Source organism: Onychomys torridus, chromosome 3, assembly GCF_903995425.1.
Source record: "Onychomys torridus chromosome 3, mOncTor1.1, whole genome shotgun sequence".
Lineage (NCBI taxonomy): Eukaryota > Metazoa > Chordata > Mammalia > Rodentia > Cricetidae > Onychomys > Onychomys torridus.
Window position 1 is genome coordinate 42,297,185 of NC_050445.1, and position 25,766 is coordinate 42,322,950.

The following is a 25,766-nucleotide window of genomic DNA, read 5'->3' on the forward strand; positions in this document are numbered from 1 at the left end:
ACTTCTACAATTTGGGTGTTTACACATCTTAAAGATAGATGAATATGAAGCCATCCTGGTGGGGTTTAGTCTAAGCTCCCTTTCCCCCTTTTTCATGTATTAGCTTAATGTCACTTTATCAAGGAAGCATATTTTGCCCCCAGATCAGGGAAGAGACTCTGGGATACTTAGTAGCACTCATTATGACTGAGTACTTATTTCAATCATTGTTTATGTAATGCCTGTCTTTGGAGATGGAAGAATTGCTTCCATGTGCTCCTTCAGAAGGGAGGGCTGCTTGTTTCTTGCCGTCTCAGGTTGTCTCGGCACCTAGTGTCTGGCACCTAGTGTGAACAGATTTGTTGGAGAAATTATTAAAAGACCAAAAGTAGTCATTCAGAAGTTTACTTTAACCACTGATCCAAAGAAACGCTTGGCTGGCTTCTATGGGCAAGGAAGCTTCTTTCGCAATAGTATTGATGAGTGCAGATTCATCACTGAGAATGAGAGACACTAAAGGCTTCTGTGACAGACCCTCCACCAACCTCCCACCCCCAAAAGAGTCCAGGAAGCTATTTGAAGACAGTCCTTAAAAACCATGATAAAGACGTTGAAGTGTAGCTCTACATAGTTGATGGTTCTAATGAGGGTGGGAAAGGACTCAGTTATCTTTAAGGGGCAGGCCACTGGGAGTTGACCATGCTCCAATGAGTATATGGGCAACACAAATTGGACTTGGGTTTTTTTTTTTTTTTTTTTTTTTTTTTTTTTTTTTTTTTTGTGGGAGTTGAGGGCACACTTGTGGGAGGGTGGACTTGGGAGGAATAAGAAATGAGTGTGGACAAGATGCATTGTATGGGATCCACAAATAATGAATAAAAATATTATGTTTGGTAGAGGGAGAAGAGTTTTACTGAGTTAACCTTTTAAACTTGTGTGTAGTATTGAGTTTGCACTGGTAATAATTTTTTAGAAGTCACAGGCTAGTGAATTGTGGAGAAATCAGAAAAGAAGAAAATTTGTGACCAGGAAAAGATTTAAATGAGACAAAATATAAAGTTATTTGCAACAGTGAAGTCCCTATATTAAGTAAGGTTTAATCCTGCTTGTTAAAACATTGAGATGAACATGTATATAGAATAGCTAGGCTTAAAAATATTCACACTGCTAGAGACTTGGTAGATCATAGTTGCTCCTTCCCTTAGGAGCTGTTATGCTTTCTCATTGTAAAATGTAATTAGTAGATGTACAAAAACCAGCATTATTAATCATACAGGACATAATTGTGGTTGTTTATATGTAAATTCTTTCATGTTTGTGGATTGCTTGTTTTTCCATTTTAAATAGGCAGGTTAGAAGTCAAATGCTCTCTAGCTTCCTGTGGGTTCTGTGTGGGACCCCATAGGTGGTTTATATGGGAGGAGTCCTGATGTAATTTCTTTATGAATTTGTCAGTTGCTGGCTCTGTGACTCCCAAGAAGTCATTGTTTTTCTCCAGATAGCTTCTGCTCTTATTGTCTTCTGAGGTCTGTGACTGGTCCTTCCCTTAGCCTATAGAGCTCATGTATGGCAGTCACCATGCCCTAGGTCCTAAGGCATTATGGCTTCCCACTCCACCCTTTCCATACTGCTGTGACCTTGAAAATTCCTGTATTTAGAAGAGTTGTTTGAATTCCAGTGTGCTTTTTACTTTCTTTCCTTCCTCAAGTCATACAATATCCTTGAAAAATATAAGAGTAAATGTGATCTTCTTATATTTCAACAGACCAGCCAAATGGATTATTAGAAGCCAACACATGACTATGAGTGTAATCATACTTACAGTTTCAGAGGCACATGGAGACAAAACCATGCTCTTTGTGTTTTGAGGAAGGTGTACTGCCTATGATGTGATGCTTTTTCATGTTTACTGTTGAAGTTTCAAGTTCATCCTCAGTCACAAGCCATCTTTGAATGATTTATCGAGCAGTGGACTCGCCTTGCTTTTCCCCTCACTGGTTGGTTTTGTTAGCAGTGCTCTGCATTGTGAATAGGATGCTCTAGTGGAGGGTGTAGGCTGCATTTTGGCCCATAATGACTTAAACTTTCTAATGCAGGGTTGTATTTGCTGTGATAGTAAATATAGGCTCTTTTAGTGTGGGTGCAGATATAAAGCTTCACTTGGAGTGAGCTGATGTAGGGGAGAGAATAAAAATGCAGTACAATACAGGATGAAATCTCTCTGGCTGTCCCTGGCCCCAACAATTTCTCATTTCAATAGGCTTCCTGGCTTTATTTTGCTAATCTCTACCATGTATCAAAACCTAGTGATGAGTCCTCCTTGAGAGTCAAGTATGGGAACTCAATTGAGCAGAAGGACAGGGATGAATATTTCACATTTGACATTGACTTGGAGCTGGATGCTTAAGAACCGGACAAACTTGTATTGAGTAGGTCTTGATTTGGGGAGTCATAATTTTGAATGCAAAATTGGGGCACTCATCACTCTTCCTTATTTTATTAGCATCTGGCTTTATTTTGTTTCTGTCCTCACCCTCTATGTGATTTTCATGAAGCTGAGAGGAGCATGAAAGCTTAAAGCAATGTTGGGAGAGGGGAACCAGTGCTGGGCATTGACTCCTAGCCCCGACTCCTCACTCTTATCTAATTTCTGATTATACACTCATGTCTTGCCAGCAGCACAAGTCGATTTAATACTACAGAGCAATGGAGTCTGAACAGACAAAGTTAATGGCTACAACAGTCATTATGCTTGTCCTGGTCCCGAGTTTTGCAGCTGCAACAAATCCATCCTAAGGATGGGTAGCAGGAAGAAATTGTTGTGATGGACACTGTTGCTAAGGCCACCATCACTGAAGAAATGCTCAGGCAAGCGCTACCTCCTAGGGGAAGATTGGAGTCTCAAGCTGTTCTCCCACTTGGAAAAGCCAATGATGTTATTGAACAACACAAAGAACCCCTCACTAACCTGCCCCACCAAATACAGCAATTAATAAATAAACAAAATTGTTTTCAGGCAGGTTTTATTCATCCCCACCCCCCAAGAATCAACAGTGAAGATACATGTGAGCCAGGTTTTCTGTCTGTCCGTGCTTGTATTCAGATATGTGTGAGCTTCTTTTTTGGAAGATGAACTTACCACAAGCCCTAGGATTTCACCTGAGCTGTGTTTTTGGTGCCTTATGTTAGCTGGTCAGGGTTGTGTCTTAGCTTCCATGAGATTGTGGGCAAATCAGAAAGTATGGAAATCAGGCAGGACTCATGCCATTTTAACCGATAAGGGAAGCATCAAGATTTCAATAATATTTTGATGTATAACCACCTAGAAACCTTTATAGGCAACTGAAATTATGCCCATTTGGGACCAGCAAGACTACAAGTCTCAGTTACTCCCAATCTCACCCTTTGGTGATGTGAATAGACTTAGTAAAGGCGATGGGGAGCGACACAGTTTGTAGGAGCTCTAAGCAGCTTTGTCTTGAATACTCAGTCTACAGGAAACAGTAAATTAGAAGGGTTTTGATTATAAGTGTAATTTTTATTCAGTGTCAGATTGAAGTCCATGGGCTTCCAAAGTGTTCCCCAAGGTATTTCTGAAGTTATTATTGCCATTTCTAGCACCCCAAAGAGTTGACTGACAAGTATATACTTCCCTGCTGTGAGCATGCTCAGGACACAACTGAAATGCACTTAGTTGATTTGAATCGGAATTCTATCACTTCTGCCTGGCAAAACAGATGATCTCACACTGATTGGTAAGTGTAGCATCTGAGTAGAACTTTGATTAATAAATAATATGAAAATTGGCAACTTTCTACTGAAATAGTATTGTAGAAAAGTCATCCAGGTTGGTGTACATGGAGGAAAGGATGAGTGACCCTTGAGGTTTGCTTTTTCCATTTATATTTATTGACTTTTTACTACATGTTAGGAACTCATGTAACAGCTATAAACACCACAGCAAATGCCTTTTTATAGTCTAACTGTTAGTTGAGGAAACAATATACACACACAAGTTATGATAACAGCATGGAAGGAAATGTATAGGGTGATGAGGTAGTAACTGGAAGTAGGAAGACACAGAAAATGGGGGGGCATTCAAGAAGCATTTCGTTTCAGGAAGAAACAACTGAGCAGAGGCTAAAGGATAAGGAAATCCAGAGAGGAAAAAGAAGACATGTGGAGTGCTATGATGAATGAGAAAAAGAGAATTTCCTGGTCCATGGGTTGAAAGAAGGGCTTATGGTTGGATCAGGTGAGCAAGGGGCAAAGAGGAACAGATGCCAGCTCAGAGGACCCTGTGGCAAGAAGTTTATCTTTATTCTAAGATCAAAGGGAAAGGAAAAATGATTGCAAGTGTGAACAAGATTCGCATATTACTTTTCTATTTTAAAATAGTGCTTTGGTTGTTGATGTAGTATGGATTTGAAGAAGGAAAGAATGGAAACAGTAAATAGCCAAAAGTATAGGAATCTAGACATCACAGTGATTTGGTCTAGAGAATGCCTTTTATTCCATCTTTGCTTGGGTACTATCTTGGATAACCCATGGAACTATAAACTTTTTGCATTGAATTCCAGGGATAAAATATGGGGAAGGCCTGCCTGGTCTCCCCAGGGACATTTTCAGAAATTCTGTTCACCACTACAAAGAAGGCTGGAATGTGTAGTTCAGTTTTGAGTGGTCAAGCACCTAGAGTCCATCTAGCAAAAGTAGAAAAAAGCCAGTAGTCTATTTTACACACACACACACTCACACAGACACACAGACAGACACAGACACAGACACACACACACACACACACACACACACACACACACACACACACACCCCTATTGAAATCAAACTGTAGCCACCTTTGGAGGCTACAAGTCAAATGTGCAATCCCTTTTTAGGGTGTATCAGTCTAAGATTCACAGACTAGTTAGTTAAATGTAGATCAAGTAATTAGCTTTATTAACAGCCAGGCAAGCACCAAATAGCTCCCAAGACACATGGCTGTCTGTTAAGAACTAGATTGCAGAGAAGCCAGCTTGGGCCTGAGGCCAAAACAGTGCCTTCTACTCCAGTCTCCAGCATCACATCTCACCTTGAGACCTACTTTTGCCCTCTGAGCAGATTTGAAGTCCTGTAAATTTACCCAGCAGTGTGGGCTTCTGCCCTTCTTTCACACATATGGGTACCAGAGGTATATAGCAGGGAGGAGGGTAGGCTTCTGCACACAGGAGAGGTCCTGCCCACATGTAGAAAGGAATCCTGTGATGAGCAAGTCTGAGAATAAAGAGCTTGTTATACACTCTTGTCCAGCAAGTGCAGAACTCTGTCCTCAGGCTTAGTTTCCTGTCTGTTGGGGAGAGGAAGAAGAAACAGACAACTAGATAGGAAACTTTTGTTCTGTAACTTCCCAAAAGCATGGGATTGAGGGTGGGAATGGCAATTAACAGAAAAGTGGGACCTGAAGCCTTTTTTAAAGGGAGGGTCTGTGATGAGTCTTGTGTTGTATAATTAATTGCCTCAAATATGCTCTATTTGGGTAATGGAAAAGGCCTTATTTTTAAGCATACATTATAGTCTTATGAAACCTCAGCACAAAGAAAATGAGAAATGAAGGAAAGCAAGATGACAGGTGTTTTCAAATATGCAATTTGATGCCTTTAGGAGTTGAAAGAGAGAAAAAAGGGAAAAGTTGGGTTAGGACAGCAGTAGAGAGTATTGAAAGGGAAAGTGGACACAGGACCAAGAGGTTAGGGTAGGACAGAGGGTGGGGATACAAATACATGTCATAGGGTGTGCATCAGTCAAAGTAGTGAGGTTTCTGGAGTCCTGGAGAATGATGGGAGAGAGGTTGATAAAAAGGCTATTTATAAGGTGTGGGCAGAGATACAGGAACTACCATTGGACAATGAAGCTCTCAGAGATGGACAATAGCAAGTAGACCTGCAGGGATCAGAGTTGAGGATGTCCATTAGAGTCTGTAAGAGCTACAACTGAGGCTCTGGTAGAGACTACCTTGTTATTGGAGGAAGGAACTGGAGGAGTAGATCTTGACCTCTGTCTGGTCTTGCTCCCTTTTCTTACTCCTGTGTCTCCTTTGGACCAAATTTATCTGGAAGCTAGAAACAGGAAACCCAGGTGATAGAGTTATAAGGAGCATCCGTCCTCTTAGACACAGGAGACACAGAAGAGTGGGAGCATTGACAGGCAGATGGAGAAGATCCTTGCCATACTGTAGCAGAATGCAGCAGGAGGCAATGTCAAATTTCCTGTCATGAGTGGATTAGTCAATTACCTCCAAATATTTATTGAATGCTTGATTCATTAAGTATTGTAGATAACAAATAAACAAAGAGCTAGCTTCTGGGAGAATCATAAACCAGCCACTAGTCAGGATTCTAATTTCAGATGAGAGGTGCTGAGGGAGTGACGACCACGGCTTGACAGAGCCGGAGGAGGATTCCTGTAGAGGGTATGACATCGGCAGTCTGTCCATCAGCAAGCAAAGGAGCACACTCTCCCTCCACTGTGCTGCACCTGTGGGCAAGGGTGCAGGTGTCGACCACCTGGGTTTTCTGTTTCTAACTTCAACTGAGTTTGGCCCAAAGGAGGCACAGCAGCAGGAAAGGAGAGCAAGACAAGATTGAAGTCTGGATCTGTTTCTCCATCTCCTTCCACTATGGATGGAATATAACAGGATGGAGGGAGGATGAGCAGAGCTGACTGGTATCCTGAAGCAGATGGGAGTGTAGATTTTATCCTTAAAATTGTCAAGTGGGGCTTGACAACATAAAGGACATTAGTTCTTTAGAAGGGTAAGTGAGTGATGAGCAATGCTTTCCTTAATGCCTCCTTTTGTTGATACATTTTCTTTGGTTTTCCTCCTTCCCCCCTCCACTTCTCTCCCCTTCCCAGCACCTTTATATTGTTGTTTCTGATAGATAAATCCTCCAGGGTTAAAGGGCTAGTTAGGATGGATCTGACACAGCAAAAAGAAAAAGAAAAAGAAACAGCCTAGGTCTTTAATAAAATTTCACTTCAGTTGCTAGTAGGGGTGTAATTTGAGGGTAGCGGTAATATTGGGGATGCTGGCATAGAAATTAAAATGCTTAATGAGCCAATGCTTAGTGGTTTATGGCAAATGAAGTAAAAATAGGATGTGACTTCATGACAGTTTGAAAAGTTGGCTTGAAATACTATCACTATACCATGATGTTATTGTAGACTGCAACATAGAAGAATTGAGCAAGTGAAATTGCAAACACGTACTTGCACATTACTTCTTCACACATCGATCTCCAAAGAGTAAACTCTTCAAGACATTGGGGAGAAAGCCCATTACTGGATTAATCAAACAACCATTTCCTAGCTGCACTTTTATTTTATATACCCTTTACACCTGTTTAATTAATCCTAAACATGATGCTGACTGCTAATTAAACAGCCCTGGAAGTGACTGACTGAAGGTAGTCATTTGAGATAATTAGCTTTGGTTTCAAACACTCAATTTTCACACTTTGTGCTCATTTTTAGAAAGGGGTGGCTCATTATTGCAAGCAGGGTGGGGGTTGTGTAAGACATTTTACTGCTGGACTCTGAGAAGCTGAGGAAGTGGGAAGGCTATGTTTTCAAATAGAGCAAGAAGATGGTACAGTGCCATAGAAGTCCTTACAGAATTCTCTTCCACTCACCCACATATACTCACCCACCTACCCATAACTACACCCACACCAGCACAATATACCTTGGGTCAGACTGCTGAATCTTTTTTTTTTTTCTTGTTTAACCTTTTATTGATTCTTTGTGGATTTCACATTATGTATCCTGATCTCATTCATCTCCTCATCACTTCTCGTCTACTCTCTGCCCTTGAAACCCCCCCCCCAAGATAAAAAGAAATATAATTTAAAAGAAAAGAAAAAACAAATGGAAGAAATGAAAAATCTTGTCATGGAAGCTGCAGTGTGTCGCAATGAGTTGCACAGGAAACCCTTTAGTCCATACATCTTTACTTGCAAGTGTTCACTGCAACCTATCCTTGGTCTGGTTCAAGGCCTCTGGTTTCTGCTACACTACTGATACTGGGTCCTCACTGGGACTCCTATTGGACATCCTTCTATTGTCCTGTGTCATGAGATCCTACAGCTTTGGATCTGCAGGGACGTTCCCTTCATGTGCTCCAACAGGTCATAGATGGGGCAGATATTGGCTATGGTTCAACTCATAGCCCTAGCTCTGGGTCTGGGTGGTCATCCCATCAGATCTCCCTCCTCCTCACCACCAGGATGAGCTCTCCAGCAGCGCCCCCTGGCTAGCAGCTAGCTCACCCTAATCCATAAGTAGCAAAAAGTGGGGCTGGTTCCCCTGCTCTCATGCCCTCAGGGCCCATTCACCCACACATACACCACCAGGGCCAGCTCTACTGTGTTGCCCAGGCAAGATTCAGGGGCCACTCTTCTGAGTGTTACAGTTGGTGAGAGGCAGGTTCAACTCCCTCACTCCTGTGATTTCAGGGCCAGCTTTCCCACCTGCCACAGGTGGCGAGGGGTAGGAGATGGGCATTCTCTCCCTTGCTCATGCCACCATCTGGAAGATGAGGAGCAGGTCTAGATCTCCTGATCATATTTTGTGGGTGGCTCACTCATGTGCCATCGAAAGGCCAGCTCTACTGTGCTGCACAGGTGAGGTACAGGGCCTGTACTCAGTCTTAACGGTGCTCATTTTCTCCTCCCTGCCCAGGAGGCAGAACCCTGGGCAGCAGGAGGTAAGGCTCTTCTTTTCCACTTCAGTCTTAATCTGCTGAATATTTTTTAAATTAGAATATAGAAATACATATGGGGTTGATTTTGGGGAAAATTTTATCTAGTACAGGACATGGGAAGATCTCACTGAGTGGCCAGCATCTCTTCTTCAGGTTTTCTAGAAGCAAGTAAAGAAGTTGAAGAAGGCCAAGGCTGCCAAGATTTGAGATTTGGAGAAGTGTCTTGCTAAGCAGTCACATACTACAAAGGCACAGAGTCTAATCAAGACATTTGCCTGTCAAGACAGGGCTGGTATGTCTAGAAGAGAGAGCAAAAGGCAGCAGGGGGAGGCTCAGACAGTTGTCATGGACACACAGTGTAAAGTAAGTTAACATGATCCCCACCAGGAAAAGAGAACCAGGGAGAATTTAGTAAAGGGGCTGACTTGAGTAGTCACTGCCACTGCTAAAGTAGGTGGAAAGTTGGAGCCGGGTTGTGCAGGGCACAACTGGTCTTTCAGAACCGTGGACAGCTCCAGGCACTTGCTTTGCTTTTAGAGTCTGGCACTGGGCACTGACATGGAATGGGATGCTATAGACTTAGAGGAGTTATCCAGATGTTGAGTGACCTTAAAAAATGTCAAAAATGGTTAGGAAATCAACTGGTTAGAGACTGGTGAGTGACCATTAGGCCCTGAGATGTGCAACCTTATGTGGCAAGTCAGAATAACTTTTCTGACAACCCCTTTGAGCCCAAGACTTCTCTAAATTCTCACTTCAGTTGCCAGCAGGCATTTCATTTGAGAGTATGGAACTATTGGGGGGTGCTGGCATAGATATTTTGTTAACTGCAGGATCTTACGGTGAATAAAGTTGCTCTATGTATGAATTAAGCTGTATTTGCAAGAAACCACCAGAATTAGGGTCTCTTGGAGTCATTTTGACCTCCCAATTTATGCCCACACCCTAGGATGATGACTTAAGAGCGATGAGATGTCCAGATACATAGTGTGCTCTCAGATTACTGAAGAATGACACAGGATTCTGAATTTTAAAAGCGCTGTGGCAATTTATCCTGCTGGTGCCATAAAATATTCTGTTTTTCTAAGGAGTTTATGATCCAGATGCATTTTCTAGGTGATGATTTTTAGTGAGTTGGAAATATATTTTTACTAGAAGATACACAGTTCACTAGTTGTAAATATTGTGCTATTCAACGACTATACCAATAATCAGCGAGGGGAATAGAAAAAAATATGTATTTAAAATAATTTACAGCTAGGTATGGTGGCACAAGCCTTTAATTGCAGCACTTGGGAGGCAGAGGCAGGCAGATCTCTGTGGGTCAAGGCCAGCTTGAGCTACATAAGTGAGTCTAGGATAGCCAGGGCTGCATAGTTGAGAGCCTGCATCAAAAAATAAATTTGGATAATTTGATTTATCAAAATTATAATTTCAAAATTTAAGTGGTATCAAAAACATAAACAAAAAAACCCCAAAACAAAAGAACAACAGCACCCTCCCCCTCAAAAACCTTCACAATAAATTCCCTCATACCCTTTATGTGTTAAAGCCAAAGAGAATTTCTGAGCTGACCTTCTCTGATGTATGTTTGTACTATAGCTTCATTTCTCTTTTATTTCCACACTAGAACAATCATGTGCAGAATAAAAAAAAAAGCAGCAACAAAAAGCATGAAATGTTTTCCTTTGGCCTTCGACACAAAGGAACTTGAAGCAAAGCTAGATTGTTTCTCAGTGTCTGTGCATCTGTGCTTCAAAAGGAAGTGAAGTCCGTTGACTAGTAGGGAATTATTTCTAATTAAATTGGTGGTCCTAAAACCATATTTTGCTTTCAGGTGGACACATCTACTGCAGCTTTGACCATTTAGTCTCTTACTATACTCTATCAATGTACCAGACACACCATAGATTAAAATGACCTCTCATTTGTTTTACAGATACCTCAAATTAGCTATGCATCCACAGCCCCAGAGCTGAGTGACAACACCAGGTATGACTTCTTTTCTCGGGTGGTCCCGCCTGACTCCTACCAAGCCCAAGCCATGGTGGACATTGTGACGGCCCTGGGATGGAATTATGTGTCAACATTGGCTTCCGAGGGAAACTATGGAGAGAGTGGTGTTGAGGCCTTCACCCAGATCTCAAGGGAGATTGGTGAGCATGTATTTACCAGTTGATTGTGTTTGGAGGTGAAAGGTTGTATATGGACACCTCCAAGTGCTGTCTAATGTTTATCACAAATGTGTGACCCAGGCTGTCCTCTGTATGGGGAAGCAAGATTGTAGATGGGTTTATTGTTCTTATTTCTAGCAAGCTTCTAATTTGAGCAGCAGAGATCCAAACTTCAGTGAACATTTTTTGAGCTGTCTGTTTTGATGAGGGAGTTTGCAGGCACCTTGGAGCCACAATGAATTTGAATAAATGACATACTGTTTGATTGTTCTAGATATAAGTTTACATTAGCAAGTCATCAAATTAAAAAAAAAGTCAGTGGAATTTAACATGGAGCACTAGAGGGATCAGTGCTTATAATCATCTTAAAGCAAATTATATCTGTCCCCAGGGATAGTCCTAAGTCATATTCTCATTGCCATGTTTGACTTTTCCCATTTTTCATTTGTATATAAGTCTGGAGCTTACAGTGTGATGCAGGGAAAATTTGTGAAAACTTAGTGTAAAGTGCGAGCAAGCTCGGTCCTAGAATTTCTTCAAAGAGCCTTTCAAACCTCTGCAGCTATCTCACCAACTTGTATGTTACCTGTGAGGCTGTAAATCCATCCTACTTCTCAGGAAAAAACAGAACAGTGACAACGGGAAGCAGCACACGGAATAAGCCTGACTGATAGTTCGTCACTGCTAGAACTTAGTAGGTGGAAGGAGACATTTCATTGGCACTTTAATTTCGTTTTATTAAAGGGGATTGTGTGTGTGTGTGTATTGGTAATCATGATGCTGTGGAAGTCGTAAAGTGCCTTGACTATCTTGAAGCCATTTTCATCTTCTAGAAGGAAATTATGTTGATCGGTTAACGGTTGGAAGTTCCCGTTCAGAAGAAGATCATGGAAATGATTGAGATTTTACTATAATTACCTGGAACAATTTTCACTTGAGAGTCATAGATGCCCAAAACCTTTCTTCTGGATGTAATAGGACAGGGAAATTTATTATGCTCAGGACGTTTTATATTTAACATGTGTTCTATGGCTGCATTGTGACAGAAACTGGAGAGAGAGAGAGAGAGAGAGAGAGAGAGAGAGAGAGAGAGAGAGAGAGATGAGTCTAGTGAGCAGATGGGGTTAATGGACTTAATTGGACAAGTGTTCACACTAACTGTGTCTGTGATACTGTAATCTTTGCTTTTTGGAATTTTAAGTTATATCATTATAGCTATATAGGTGATCCAAAAGCTTCCATTAAACTTTAAATTATATTATTTTCTTGGAAAAAAGCCCCATGTTTATCCTTAAAGAAATGCCCATTCAGATGAAAACAATAGCTTCTGGAAGCAGGGTTAATACATTATTCAAACAGCTGATGTCGGTTCTTACCAGAGTGATAATTCAACATGTGGAAGAAAATAATAGAGTATGTATTGAAATAAGTTTTCTGCATTGACTCTGGGCATTCTTCAATGCTGAGGCACATTTTGTGTGCATGGAACAGATTAGTATGAAAAATTCAATAAGGACATAATTTGCCTATTGTAGAATCTGATGTAATGTATTGTTCTTAAAGTTAAGTGAGAGTACAATTTTACTTTATTTTATTTTATTGACTAAAATAAGAAATACTTGATTTTCCTTTTAAGATATATTGCTGTAATACTGTCACATAAGAAGACTCAGGTGGTGCCATTCTTTATTGCTGTTTCTTCTTAGTCATTAGTATGGGAGAAAATAATTTTAGCACCTCATGTATGCTCCTGATTAGAGCTACACATTTTTCCCTGTGTTGATCCTTTCAGTATTCTGTGACTTGATTGGTTGTCCATTCTATTTCAGTTCTCACTTATCTGGGGAATGGAGAAGGGATGGATTGTCACTTAATATGCAGAATGCTGAAAAGGCCAAATTAGTATCACACCAGAGTATGCCATGGAATATATTAAATATCAGAATCATCCCTCATTTTAATGACAAAGATTTTATCTAGAACAAAAATAGCTGAAAATTCAACCTTTCACATGACAATGATATTAATGGGAATGGGGAATAGTAGCAACTTAACCCATTCTGAAATTGTCTGATGACTCTAATGAAAATTCATTAGCTTGTAACATTTGCCACTCTTACTGAATCACTGATAGAGTTTCTGTCACCATGTTACTAGTATTGAGAGAGAGAGAGAGAGAGAGAGAAAGAGAGAGAGAGAGAGAGAGAGAGAGAAGAGGTACATTCAGTTTTTGGAACATCTGCCCATTAATAAAATTATGTATTCACTCAACTCAATGTTTGTATTCATTCAGTTTTTTTAAAAAATCCCGTGTTCTGTTCTGAGCTTCTCTCTTCAGCAACACTGATTGCTAAGAAATTTCAGTGTAAGTTGAGGCATCCTATATTTTAATTCTGACTAATTCAGGTAGATCATTATGGGATTATAGCAAAATGAAAATCCATTTAGTGATACATTGCATGTCCAGTATAATTACAGTGTTTTGCATTTTAACGGAATCTGAGTTTCTGGAAGTAGTCTTGGTGAATCTGGGAGAATTAAGATTCTGTGTAATTGGTAGTCATGAACAGGCATTGATCATGGCTAATCTCTGGGCAATAGCCCTGTGAAGGAGATAGAGGAGGTGTTTGATAAAGTAAATATTTGATATTTTATCTGTCCTAGTGTCAGCCTGCTCATATCTTGGCTATCTCTTTTATATGAGAAACTCAAAAAATAACAAATGAAACTCTAAATCAATATAAGTTCACAAAGCACAGTTTGACTAGAATATAGTATATGATGAGGTATGAGAAAGAGAACTGTAAACTGGACAGTGACACCTAGCTCAGTTCTGTAAGTCATAAGATTTTTTTTTTTTTATCCTTGGTGTTCTGCATAATGTTCAAATTTTTTGAGGGCTGAGGAAATCTATCAGGATGAGTAAATAAGTGAGGGATAGGAGGCTGAATGAGGGCTCTCTGCAGTGCCAGTCTTGGTGAGTAAACAAGTGAAGGATGGGAGACTGAATAAGGGCTCTCTGCAGTGCCAGTCTTGGTTGAAAAGGAAGCTGAGAGAGTAGAAGTAAAAATGTAGACAGACATGAGAGACATTTCTGAGAAAAAATATAGTTGATCCCAAAATTCTGTAGCTGTGTGGTTCAGAGAAGCCAAGTACAGTCACAGAACTGTAGTGGGAAGACTGATGTGGAGTAGGGAGCATGAGACCTTTTGTGGGGAAGAGCAGCAGGGCTACTAATCAGGAACCAACACGATAGCCCTGAAGGTCATTCTCACAAAATCATAGCTGAGGAGGATCTGTGGGTGCTGAGGCAGAACATGGAAAGAGTGAGAAACAAAAGGAGATGAGGATGGACTCCTGGGCGGAGGTTTCATGAGAACGAGGTTCCATATACTAACGGGAAGCAAAGATCGGGGCAGTTCTCTCTCTTCTTGGTGTGTTGGTAGCCATGGAGGGCTTAGTCACTTTTGAAGAAAGTTTTCATTAGAGAAAACTTTCAGATATTTTCTTTGAGTATTTTTTTTTAATCCAAGGACTATGAATACTTTTTCAAAAGAGAACAGGAACTTTAACTAGTGAGCATAATGGAAAGTGTGTTGTGCAGTTACAGAGATCCCATGATGTATGATCTACAGAGATGAATTATCTTCTCAGAAGTACCAGGACAAAGAACAGTCTGGGTGATTTAAGATGATGCTCACTGCTTCTCATCTCTGGTATCCAGAAACCTGGAACCTAGGTGGCTTCAGGGCTGTGCTATTTCTGAAATCTCAGAGAAGAATCTCACTTCCCTTGGATCTTCTGAGCTGTGCCAGTGTTCCTCTGTCTTCTTTAGCTTGAAGACACATCACCCCAGTGTCTGCCTCTAAAATCACATAGCCACTTTCTATCTTGTTGTACGCATCTTTGTCTTTTTTTGTCAAAGAGATGCAGCCATATTGGACAGGACCACCTTGCTCTAATATGAGCTTATCATGACTATTATGTTTGCATTGTATCTATTTCCAAATAGTCTCATTTTGAGTTACCAAAGTAAGGATTTTAGCAAATCTTTGGAGGCATGATTCAGTGCATCACAGGGTATAATTGTGACTGCCTCAGAGAGATGGCATCCAGAGACAAGAGTGGGAGGCAGGCCAGAAGAACAGAAACATGTAAAGGGTACTGTCTAGACAGAATATAGTTAATAGAGATGCTTATAATACAGCTAATTCAGACATTTCTTTGGCATTTTATGTAATCCTACTCTTCTGGTCTTGATTACTTGATTACAAGGATAGGAAGGCTTAGTATATTAATCTAAGATTATAGACTAAAGCAGGTGTGTGTGGGATCCCAGTGTCTAGCTATCCCTGGCTTGGGTTGCCAAGAGCTTCCAGAAGGGTTGGCAGGGACACTGTAAATATGACTGTACACTGGCTGTTCCACTACTTTTCTTTGTGCAGTTTCAAAAATATCTTTTTAAAAATATATATAACACCTAGAAAATTATCAACTCTCAGGGTGTGTCTTCTAGCCTAATTTATTTTTATTTCCCCCTTTGGTCTCTTTTGGCTTGAGGAAAGGGAATGGCTTGGTTGCTCCTGGGTTAAGAATTATTTATCATCCATGTTACATACCCTTGATTGCTGGAATCACACTCCTCTATTTATCTTGTTTTAATTATTCAATACAAGTTTTCACTGTACTGTAATAAAGGGGTTGATGTTATTTGCTCATGCTTTTCCATCACAAACTGCAGAGCTTGTAGCTCCTGACTCAATAAATGACTCCCTTGAGTCTTTAGACCGTTTCTTTCACTTCTTTGTCTTACCTTATTATACCATTTTTAAAGGAAGACAGGATAATAAATGTTAATGCTGCTACTATCATTATAAAGGGCAAGGACACTAAGGCTTTATCTTTGGAGATAAAAGGATTCTGTGAAAGCATGATATCTTTTCATTGTGGATTTTCACAGTGAGGTGACACACACACCTCCTTTAATCAGTCATCATGTTTATGAATGACTTATCGAAGATGACAAGGCTTCAAGTCGTCACTGCGTATATTACAAGTGGCGGGATAGACCCAAATCTGTCAAACCTTCTACTGTATGTGACTTTTCTTCTAATTTGTCAGTGTTGGACATTCCTGACTATTGCCTGACATGTGTTAAGAATCTTAAAATCTCAGTGTTAGAAAGGATTGTGAAGAGAGTTGGCAATTTCTGTCTGAATAATGAAATGCACCATTTAATTAATTAATTTTGGTATGCAAAATGATACTTGCCCTCTAAATTTGCGTGTGATTTATTTTTTTGATGAGTATCAAGCATTAATGGAACATTTTGTTCCTAATAAAGAATTGACAAGTGCCCATTGATCATATTTCTTAGCTTAGTATATTGTTTTAGAAGAAAGCATTTCCCCCCTTAGGTTATAAACAGGAACCAAATTTCTATGAACAAAAATGGATTTAGTTTTAAGACTAAAACAAAGTATTTTCAATGACAGAAAGAAAAGCATACATAAAGAACATTTCCCCCCTCAGATGTTCATTGCTTTGGAAAAATGACTTCCAGCAGGCAAAAATCAATTTGACAAAAGTATTAATGTTCTAAAATACTATGAATGAAAGGAAACATTTTAATTCAATTGAAAATTTTACTTTATATTCATGCAGCTGAGTTCCATTGATAACACTACATTTCAAGTTGCAAATCACATTTAATTAATATTAACACCAGGTAATTGGCAAAAATAACTTCAAAGGAGGGCTGAGGAAATCACAAATTGGAGCTGCAGGTGCAGCAATACTGCAGAGGCTTTGGTGGGATCCAAAGAAAGTGTATATGATTTTAACAATTACTGCAGAACCTGACTGACTGATCAAATAGAGTATCATTTCAAAACTGTTCTTCTCTCTGGCCTTTCCTAATATTTAGGGGTTAGTAACTGCCAAGTATCAATAACAGCTGTTAATGTGAACTGGCAAACAGCATTCAAACAAATGCTTTAAGACCTGTAATTCAAAAGCTGTAGTTAAGTTTTCAGTAAACAATAGTAGATAGATCAGAAAGATGACAGGCACCATTGTCCAGATGCAGGATTTGAGTAGAGAAGGCTTTCCTTGACTTGCTATTACATCCAAACTAACTGTGTAGCAGTTATGCCTGAAGGACCAGGGAAGGGGATTCTGGGTGGCTTCTGACCACATGCCCCCTCCTGTCTCTTTGCTAGTTCTCCAGGGATATCTCAGCAAGTATTGGGCCCCAGGTCTTCTTTTTGTTACCCTCAGATACTCGGTGTTACTTACTATCCATCTGCTAATTGTCTTTTCTTGTGTCGTTGCCACTTTAGCACTTCTAAAATTCTTTACAAGTTTGCTACATTGCTCCAGTGAGTCCCCGGGCATCACCATTCTGATCAGAATGCTGATTTGTTCCTGTGTTTTCTTCACCCAAGTGTGTTTTTCTAAGTGGAAGACCACCTAGCAAGCTGCCTGTCCCACAACTCATGCTTGATCAGTTTCTATTTAATGGCTGTTGTCATCACATTCATGGTTGGACTCTTCATGGAAGCCTAGAGGGTAGACTTGCTCAGGTTCTGGGAATTGAAAGGCAAAGGTGGCTCCAATAATAGCTTATGCATCTTGTTAGCTCATGTCTAACTGTAAGGGAACCTTAAAGGGCTTCTGCACCATTAGGTTACTTTTTCCTTTGTGCTAAAAAACACCAAACCCTGTGCCTTGGGCTCATCCTGACTCTCATCCATTAGCCAGGTAGTGCTGGGCAGTGGTTCAGAGCTTCTGCTGGCTAAGCTTGAGTTTCCATTCTGTCAATGGGACCTTTGCTAACTTCATTGTGTTGTAGTCTAACTGCCTTATCTGTAGAATGAAGATAACAACTGTCTGAGGATTGAATGAGATCATATACAAGTGGGAGGTTAAGTAATGGACAAGCATCTGTTGTTATCATTGTTATTGAGACAGGGCCTTGTTATATACTCCACACTGGATTCGAATTCACAACACCCCTGTCTCAGTCTTCTGACTACTGGGATCCCACGTGCATGCCATCTTACCAGGCGTCAGTTTGCATTCTTTTAGAATCCTGGGGCTTGGCAATGGACTTGTTTCTGAGTCTGTATCCTGTTAGCTCAGTATGCATGAGGCAGTGTTCTTGGGACTGACTTAGCATGACAAATATATTACCTAAGATAGAGCTAGCATATAGTTGAATGCATGAATTAATTATGTTATCATTGGCACATCAAATCTGCATGCTCGTCTTCTTTTTTACCCCTCTAAATATTAAGTGTCAGCTAGCTTTGCTAGTGTACCTACCATGTATTAGGCTATATTTGTGTCAATTGTGAGGATAAAGAGATGGACCACAGTGTTTTCTAGCAGGTCCCTGATGATATGAGTCAGAGAAAGACATGCACACAAGCAAACAAAAATTCAGATTATGAATAGTGCCTTGGTGGTGGCATCACTTAGAAGCCAAATCCAAGAGCAACAGGTCTATGAGAAGATCTCTTTCAGTTCACATAACAAAAGCACTTGTCAGGAGACCTCAGGAAAGTGATTGGTAGGTCCCGAGCTCAAAGGCCCTACAGGATCATGGGAGTTACTTTAAATAACGTCAGCAGAAGAAACTTTCTGACATAAAGCCTCAGAAAAAAAACCAGAATGCTGACTATGCCAACTTTGTAATGTAATACATGTTTTTGGAGTGGTTAATATGTATAATACACTGGCAGTGTCTCACAATGATATCATGTTTGTTTAATCTTCTGGCAATTACTCAGAAATATTGTCTCCTAGGCCATCAATGTTAGACTTGTTCTAATGTGCAAGTCATGGTCCTTTTGCCCTAACATCACCTGTGCCCTTGGCAGAAATTTCAATTTTGCTCAGTTTCTGAGAGTGAGCCAGGGACAATTGTTAAAATTCACCCTCAAACCTTAAGTTGTCGGGTTTGAAACTGTATCACTGAATGTGTACCCTTTCATCAGGAGTGAACCCTGGACTCTTCGCTGTTACTGCAAACTTACAGTGCCCTACCCTTGACTTGACTGCTGGATCTGTTCCTACACTCTGGTTTTCCAGACTTGGACCACGATGCAGCATTTATTCTGTGCCAGCTTTCACCTGGGAGGCAGCATCTGATCATCTGCTCTACCCAGTGGATAATGTCTGATGGCATGAAACCACCAAGCAGGACCTCTACTGTTCTGACCTCTAGTATGCGCAAGGGTTCCGATCTTACCTAACTTGCTGCCCCCTTTCAGTTCCATCTTCAGAGTTAGGACACTGTGAATGAATAGGCATGAATTCTACAGAATAAAAGAATTCACCCTTAGATTCTAGTCTAATTCTGTCAGGGATTCCTTTCTAAACACTTAGAAAAGGCCAGGCTCTGTCACATTAGAAGTATGGACTCTAAGTTACCTTTTCTTGTTACCCAACTTTTATTGCCAACTGTATTAGGTATCTCGGGATGCTGTAACAAGATACTACAAATCAGGTATATTTAAAGAACACAATTATGTTGTTTAGTGGTTCTTTGAGGCTTGATGTTCCAGATGAAAATGTATTAGCAAGATCCCCAACTCCCCCATGCCTCTCCTTTAGCGGTATGTTAACAACAATCTGCCATTTCTTGCTGTTTTCCAGTGTCACTGTGGTCTCTGTGATATTGGATGAGGGACTCTTACCTCAGTATGACTTCATTCTAATTTGATTAATTAAACCTACAATGGCCCTTTTATAAATCCGGTCACACTCAGAAATACCAAGCCTTAAGAGTTTATTTTTTGGGGAGGCACAATTTAATTGATGGCACCAAATATAGTTACTGGTTGAACTCAGATTGATGGAGTCCTGTTTGAACTGAGCTCATATTTGCATTTGTCCTTTGCCTGGGTTTCTGATCGCCTGTGTCCCCCTGAGAGGCTAGTCTTGGTAGTCAGATGAGCTATTCCATTAGAACCAAAATGCCCAGGTCAGGGAAAGAAGTGTGCTTCCCTCTTTGCTTAGCCCTGAAGAAATCACATTCCCTTAATTTCCTTTGTGAAGACATTTCTATGTTAAAGGCATTTTGCTCGGAAACTCTAGCAGTAGCTGAGAGCTTTAAGGTGCAATCTGTACTTTACAGTGTTGAGAGAAGCACATAATATAAACACCCTTCTGCAGAAATGAAGCAACATCAGACTCCATTTATGTCATTTTTATAGACTTTAAAAGAGTTGGCCTGAGAATTAGAAGTGTGTTTTCCCAGTTTCCTTCATAACTTCTCAACTAAGCAACAATTATAGTTTCCTTAAAAATAAATGGCTCAAGAATAGTAAAACCAGAAGGCTGTAAGAAGAACAGTTGATTGAACTAGGTGCCAGTTATTTCAAGGGTTATGTCCCTTGGCAGGACTGTGTTGTGTGGCCTCTTCTTCAGCATCTGCATGTCTAATAGACCACGGTCCTCTTTCCCTGCTGCATTCACTGCTGCCTATCCAAAGCTCTTTCATGACTCCCTGGGGGCTGCATGAGGGGAGAAGAGGGGAGGATGAGAACATGGCCCACAAGTCAGCACATTTGGTTTCTTGTGCACGGCTCTGAGAAGAGGCTTGGTCAGGAAAGGGATCTCGACTAATGATTAAACATATCTTCTGGCAGTTGTAACAGTGAGGGGAAAATGCCGCCTCTTATAGCAGCTCATACCCACTTCCCAGGCAGTGGCATACACAGCCATGTGACTCTGGAGTCACATTTGAATCATGTATCATGGCTGGCATGCATGTAATGGGCTATTAAGGGAAAGAGGGATGTTTGGAGTACCCTGCCAGTCTTTTGTATTGGATATCATGGAGAGCAATCACTGTGTTCTCCTTGAAATTGTTGCTTGGTGTTATTGCCTGCAGAAACTCCGTGTCAAATGGAACTATTTATGAAAGCTGATGTGACATGTCTTTCCACAAATATTTGAGTACCCACTATGTAGTGGGGCATTGTTCTGGATGGTAAGAATGCAGTGTTAATGAAACTGACCAGGCTTCTGACCTAGTAGTGTTCTTCGTCAGACTGTCTTATAAAATGTGTAAGCTTTGTGTCCTTTTAAATCATGTATCTTTCTGGAGTGTGAGAATTTAGTCTAAGCCTGGGTGAGATGTGACTGAAGCCATGGAAAAACTGAGTGGGTTTGTCTCTATCAATATACAGCTAGATCTCTTGGGTGTTCTGGAGATGCTGAAGTTTGGTTAGGGTGTATGTGGCTTACTTGTAGTGGTGAGAACCACGTATCTGAAAGAAGTAGCATGTGTGCATGTAGAAGATTAGGTCTGGAGCAGGCAAGGAAACAGGAGGGGTGACAGATTTGGGAAATGCCATGTGTATGAAGGGAACAGAATTCCACTCAGACAGGAAGCATAGATCAGAGGTTGTGGTTCTGGTGAGGTCCTCAGCCTACAGCAGCATAGCATGAGACTCACGCTCATCACCTTTCTGCCCTGGGTTGGCCTGGTTAATACCCTCTTGTTCTTCCATTCTTGGTTACTTCCTGGAAGCCTTTATTGATATTTACCCCCTCTGCCTTTCAGCTACATAAATTGTCTCTTCTAGATGTGTGTGTGTGTGTGTGTGTGTGTGTGTGTGTGTGTGTGTGTGTGTATGTATGTGCATGTATATGTGTGGGGTTGTGGGTAAATGCATGTGTATGTGAGTGTGTATTGTGCTTGTGTTTGTGCAAGTGAAGGTCAAAGGACAATCTTGAATATGATTCTCCAGATGGCACTGTCCTTTGTGAAACAGGGTCTCTCTCTGGTTTAGAGCTTACCAAGGAAGTTAGGGTGGCTGACCAGGGAACCTCAGGGGTCATTTGACTCCACTTTCCTAGAGCTGCCCTTACAAGCACACACAAGCACCCCTCTTTATTATTATTTTTTCTTTCCATGAATTCTTGGCCTTGAACTCAGATCCTTGTGTTTATGATGAAGGCACTTTCCAAACTTACCTATCTCCCCAGCTCCTCTTCTAGGTATTCTATCAAGGAAAAATTAGCCCAGGCTTAGATAAAGAGAGACTTTATTTAGAAGAAATATCGTGGTAAAAGAGATGAGTCAATCTCATACATTAGCATCTATCATAAATTAAAAAAATAGCCTTTTCTTTTATAAGGTGGAGAGGAATAAGCAAATACCCTTTTTTTCTTTGCTCATTCATTTATTCACACAATAAATCGCTATTGAGTTTATGTTTTTGGTAACAGGTATTTATGATTTGCCCTCAGGTTTGACTCAAGATGATCTTTCTATTAGCCCCCACACCCCATCTTCTGGCAGACACTGATCAGTTTGCCCACATGTTTCCAATATGTAACAGAGTGGCTAAAGAGAAGTTGAGCATCAACAACAGGATCTGACATGACAGCTGCCTGCTGTTATCAGCTGATGTCCAGGATAAACAAATACACGGACACACTCTACCTCTTGCTTTTTGTGTAGGTTTGGGGAAAACAGTTTAGGGGCCTCTAGGAAGAAGGGTTCTGCCTAGACCATATGGAGTATAAGAAGCTGGCCATTGAAAATACTTTTATGGTTCCATGTAGATATTTTACTATTTCATCTTTTAATCCTCTTTCTTTCTACAAAGGTAGAGCACACATTTGTTTATCTTTGCATAGTTGTAGGATCTTGAAGGATGCTTCTTAAATATGTGAAGAAATGGGAACCTGACAGATGAGTGTAACCTGGAGATAGGACTCCAGGTGGCTTGAGGAAAGGTAGATGAACAGCGTAGGAGTCCAGATTAAGAATTCTGTAGCAGATGTAAGAAGACTCTGACCCAGAGTTCAGCATCACATTTTTCCTGGTGGCACATGAGAGATATATATGGTTTATGGGGCCATGACTTTGTTTGCAAAAAGAAGGTACATAGGAAGGAAGGAGAGTCAGAAAACAAGGCTCAGGGCCGGGTTTATGTTGGGAAACAAAAGCATCAGCTTAAGTAGATAACAGTAAGTCCAGGCCCAGATTGTCACACTTGATCCTGAGAACAAGCACCAGATGGAGACTATATAGTTCCAGTAGGAAAAAGCTAAGTTGAGGTTCGGAGCTTTGCTGCATTTGACAAAGAGTGTTGGATGCAAAATTCAGGAAGTAGATTAATTTTCTCAATGCATCATTCTTCTTTCAATTGATTTTGGGTTTCCAGGTATATAAATGTGTGATGTGATTCCTGTTTGCAAGATTCCACCCAGGTCCAGGGCTCATGGTACTTCTCATGTTTTGAGCCCCATTCTGAGTTCTGGAGTCCTCCTTGTTCATCAGTCCCTCTACACATGCTTGATGCTTGTATGAAGTTCTGTGCTTGTGCTGCATGCTATGTGTGCTGTAGCCTCATTGGCCTTGGATTCTGGTGAGGAGACTAATTTTAAAAGACAGAATGGAAACAAGATAATGATTACAGGTTTACCAAGAAAGAAACAAATGCATGCTGATGGTTTGTTTGGGAAATGGCCAGGAGGCTGGTAGCTACAATGTTGTAGGAGTGGAAGCAGCAGGATGGGGTGGCAAAGGCTTAATTGACTACAGCTGGCCATGGAGGGAATGTGTGGGTGTTAGTCTGGCACAATGGGAATCCTTTCGGGGGTTTTGATAGTACTATCCTGTTATTCAGGCTTTAAGAGAATGTGTAGAGACTGGATTTCAGGGACAAATGGAATAGAAGATGAATTAGTTGATTGCTGAGCTCCAGGCAAGGTCTGGGGTTGACTTGGATCAGAGTGAGCAAAAGGGGAGAAGCAGAAGTTGGCAATGCCAGGAATAGAGATAAGATCCCAGGTCTGGGAGACTGAGAACTTTCAATCTGTGAAGGCCTGCATCCTTGAAACAAAACTCCTGTAGGATATGTCAGCCAACATCGGGGTATATTCTGCAGCCCTTAAATTGGGATGGTGGTGTCAAGGGTGGCTAGTCAACTCCCCTGAAAGTGTGGCTGAAGGGTAGAACATCAGATAAATCATTTCCTGGCAAAATTTCACTCTGGCTCTTTCATGAGGGATTTCTAACAAGGTAAATGACCCCCAGGTTGTTACTTTTCAAAAAGCCCTTTTGGAGATCATTATTTCTCTTTACCTTGGTAGTAAGTAGACCTGGAATTTAGAGTGTTCTCAATAGTTGTAAATATTTTCCCTTGTACTAATATTTCTTGTTACTTTTTCTTGCTTTCTATATTAATGATTAATTTTAAAGCTCACTAATCATTATGCAGTTTCTGGACATGTGCTCTCATAATACAACTGTAGTCATGGTGTGACTCCTGGATCCACATAATCAAAGGTCATGAGAGTGGGTTAGTTCACATCTTTATCTCTTGAAGATAGATTTAGTGTACCTTCTATTTTGAGTACATAAAATTATAATTTGACTTAACTTCTTTTGATTTATAAATTGTAATGTGGACCATATTCTGTTAGATATGACCTAGTTACTTATCTAGCTCCCAAAAGCCTAGGTGGGAGATTGGGGCCTTCCTAGGACACTCTATTTTTAATCCTCTTTAGATATTAAGGGAAATGGGAGGGAACTGATGTGTAAGTGCTACTTGACATATGCCTTCTAGTATGTTCCTGTGCCATTAGGCAGTTATTCTCCTTGTTTCACAGACAATAAAACTAAACCTTCAATAATATGAGTGGAGCAAGCTAGTCTAGTTAGTAAGTAGTAGTGTTGAATACATATCCAGGGTTCCTTGACTCCATTTTCACTGCCTCTTCTCTTTTGAGGTTGTGTGTTTTGGTTTCTGCATGTGTGGCTGCCATCATTGCCTTGTAAGGCTGCTGCAGGACAAAGAAACTGTGCTTTGCACACAGCCTTACTTGCAGCTGGAAGTTTTCCTGTGTCCTGGCTGGTGGTCAAGACAGATCTTTCCCACTTGAGTCCCCCAAGTAAACACACAGAGGCTTATATTAATTATAACTGCATGGCATGGCTCAGGCCTTTTGCTAGATAACTCTTATATCTTAAATTAACTGGTAACTATTAATCTATGTATTGCCACATGTTCCATGGCTTTACATGTGTCCCATTACATGTTGTTCCTGGGCGGCTTGCTGGCATCTCCCCACTGCCTTCTTCTTGTCTCTCTTCGAATTTTCTCCTGCTTCTAAGCTGCCTTGCCATAGGCCAAGTGACTTTATTTATCAACCAATCAGAGCAATACAGATTCACAGTGTACAGAAAGATATTCCCCCATCACTTCTCCTTTTCTGTCTAAACAAAAGGAAGGTTTCAACTTTAACTACAGCAAAGATCCCAAAAGGATATAATATTACCTAAGTAAACAGGAAATGCATTGTGAGCAACTTCCAAAAATCTAGAATGACAGAGACAGCTGGCCGCCTGGACCATAACCCAAAGTTTGTCTGCAATGTTGGGGCATCCATCTTCAGCATATAGGCCTTGAGTTTTTTTAATTGCTTCTCTATTTGTCCTGTAGAATATCTGGCAGTCTTCTCTGTGAAACAGGAATTTGAAGGACCATCTTGGATTGCAAAGCTCAATGGTCACTTTCCTATGAATCCTGCATGTCCAGTTTATACAGCATTTTGTCAAGCAATCCAGGCAAGAACAATTTCTTGCCCAAATGACTACTTTTGCCAAAAAGAAGATAAACTCCATATAGAGTGTCTTCGATACCTACATCTTTCTCTTTGAAGTAAATTGGAGCAGACGTGTCTCACTATCCAGAAATCATAAGTTTTTAAAACATTTTAATGCCATATCCTGTAGGTCTTTGAAGATTACCTACCTAACTGAATTATATCTATGTATACCTAGATAACTTAACATGACTATAAGTCTTACTATCATAGAAGACATT

The 25,766-nt window shown here is 40.6% G+C and overlaps 1 protein-coding gene across 1 annotated transcript in view; it reads left to right on the plus strand.

Annotated features, from left to right (window-relative positions):
• The first annotated feature begins 10,671 nt into the window (after nt 1-10,671).
• Nucleotides 10,672-25,766, plus strand: part of LOC118579934 (metabotropic glutamate receptor 8) — a 670,399-nt gene continuing 655,304 nt past the window's right edge. Inside the window, exon 1 of the mRNA XM_036181754.1 lies at nt 10,672-10,890. Coding sequence (XP_036037647.1) covers nt 10,779-10,890 — 112 coding nt within the window. The 5' untranslated portion in view covers nt 10,672-10,778. The remainder of the gene's footprint in view (nt 10,891-25,766) is intronic.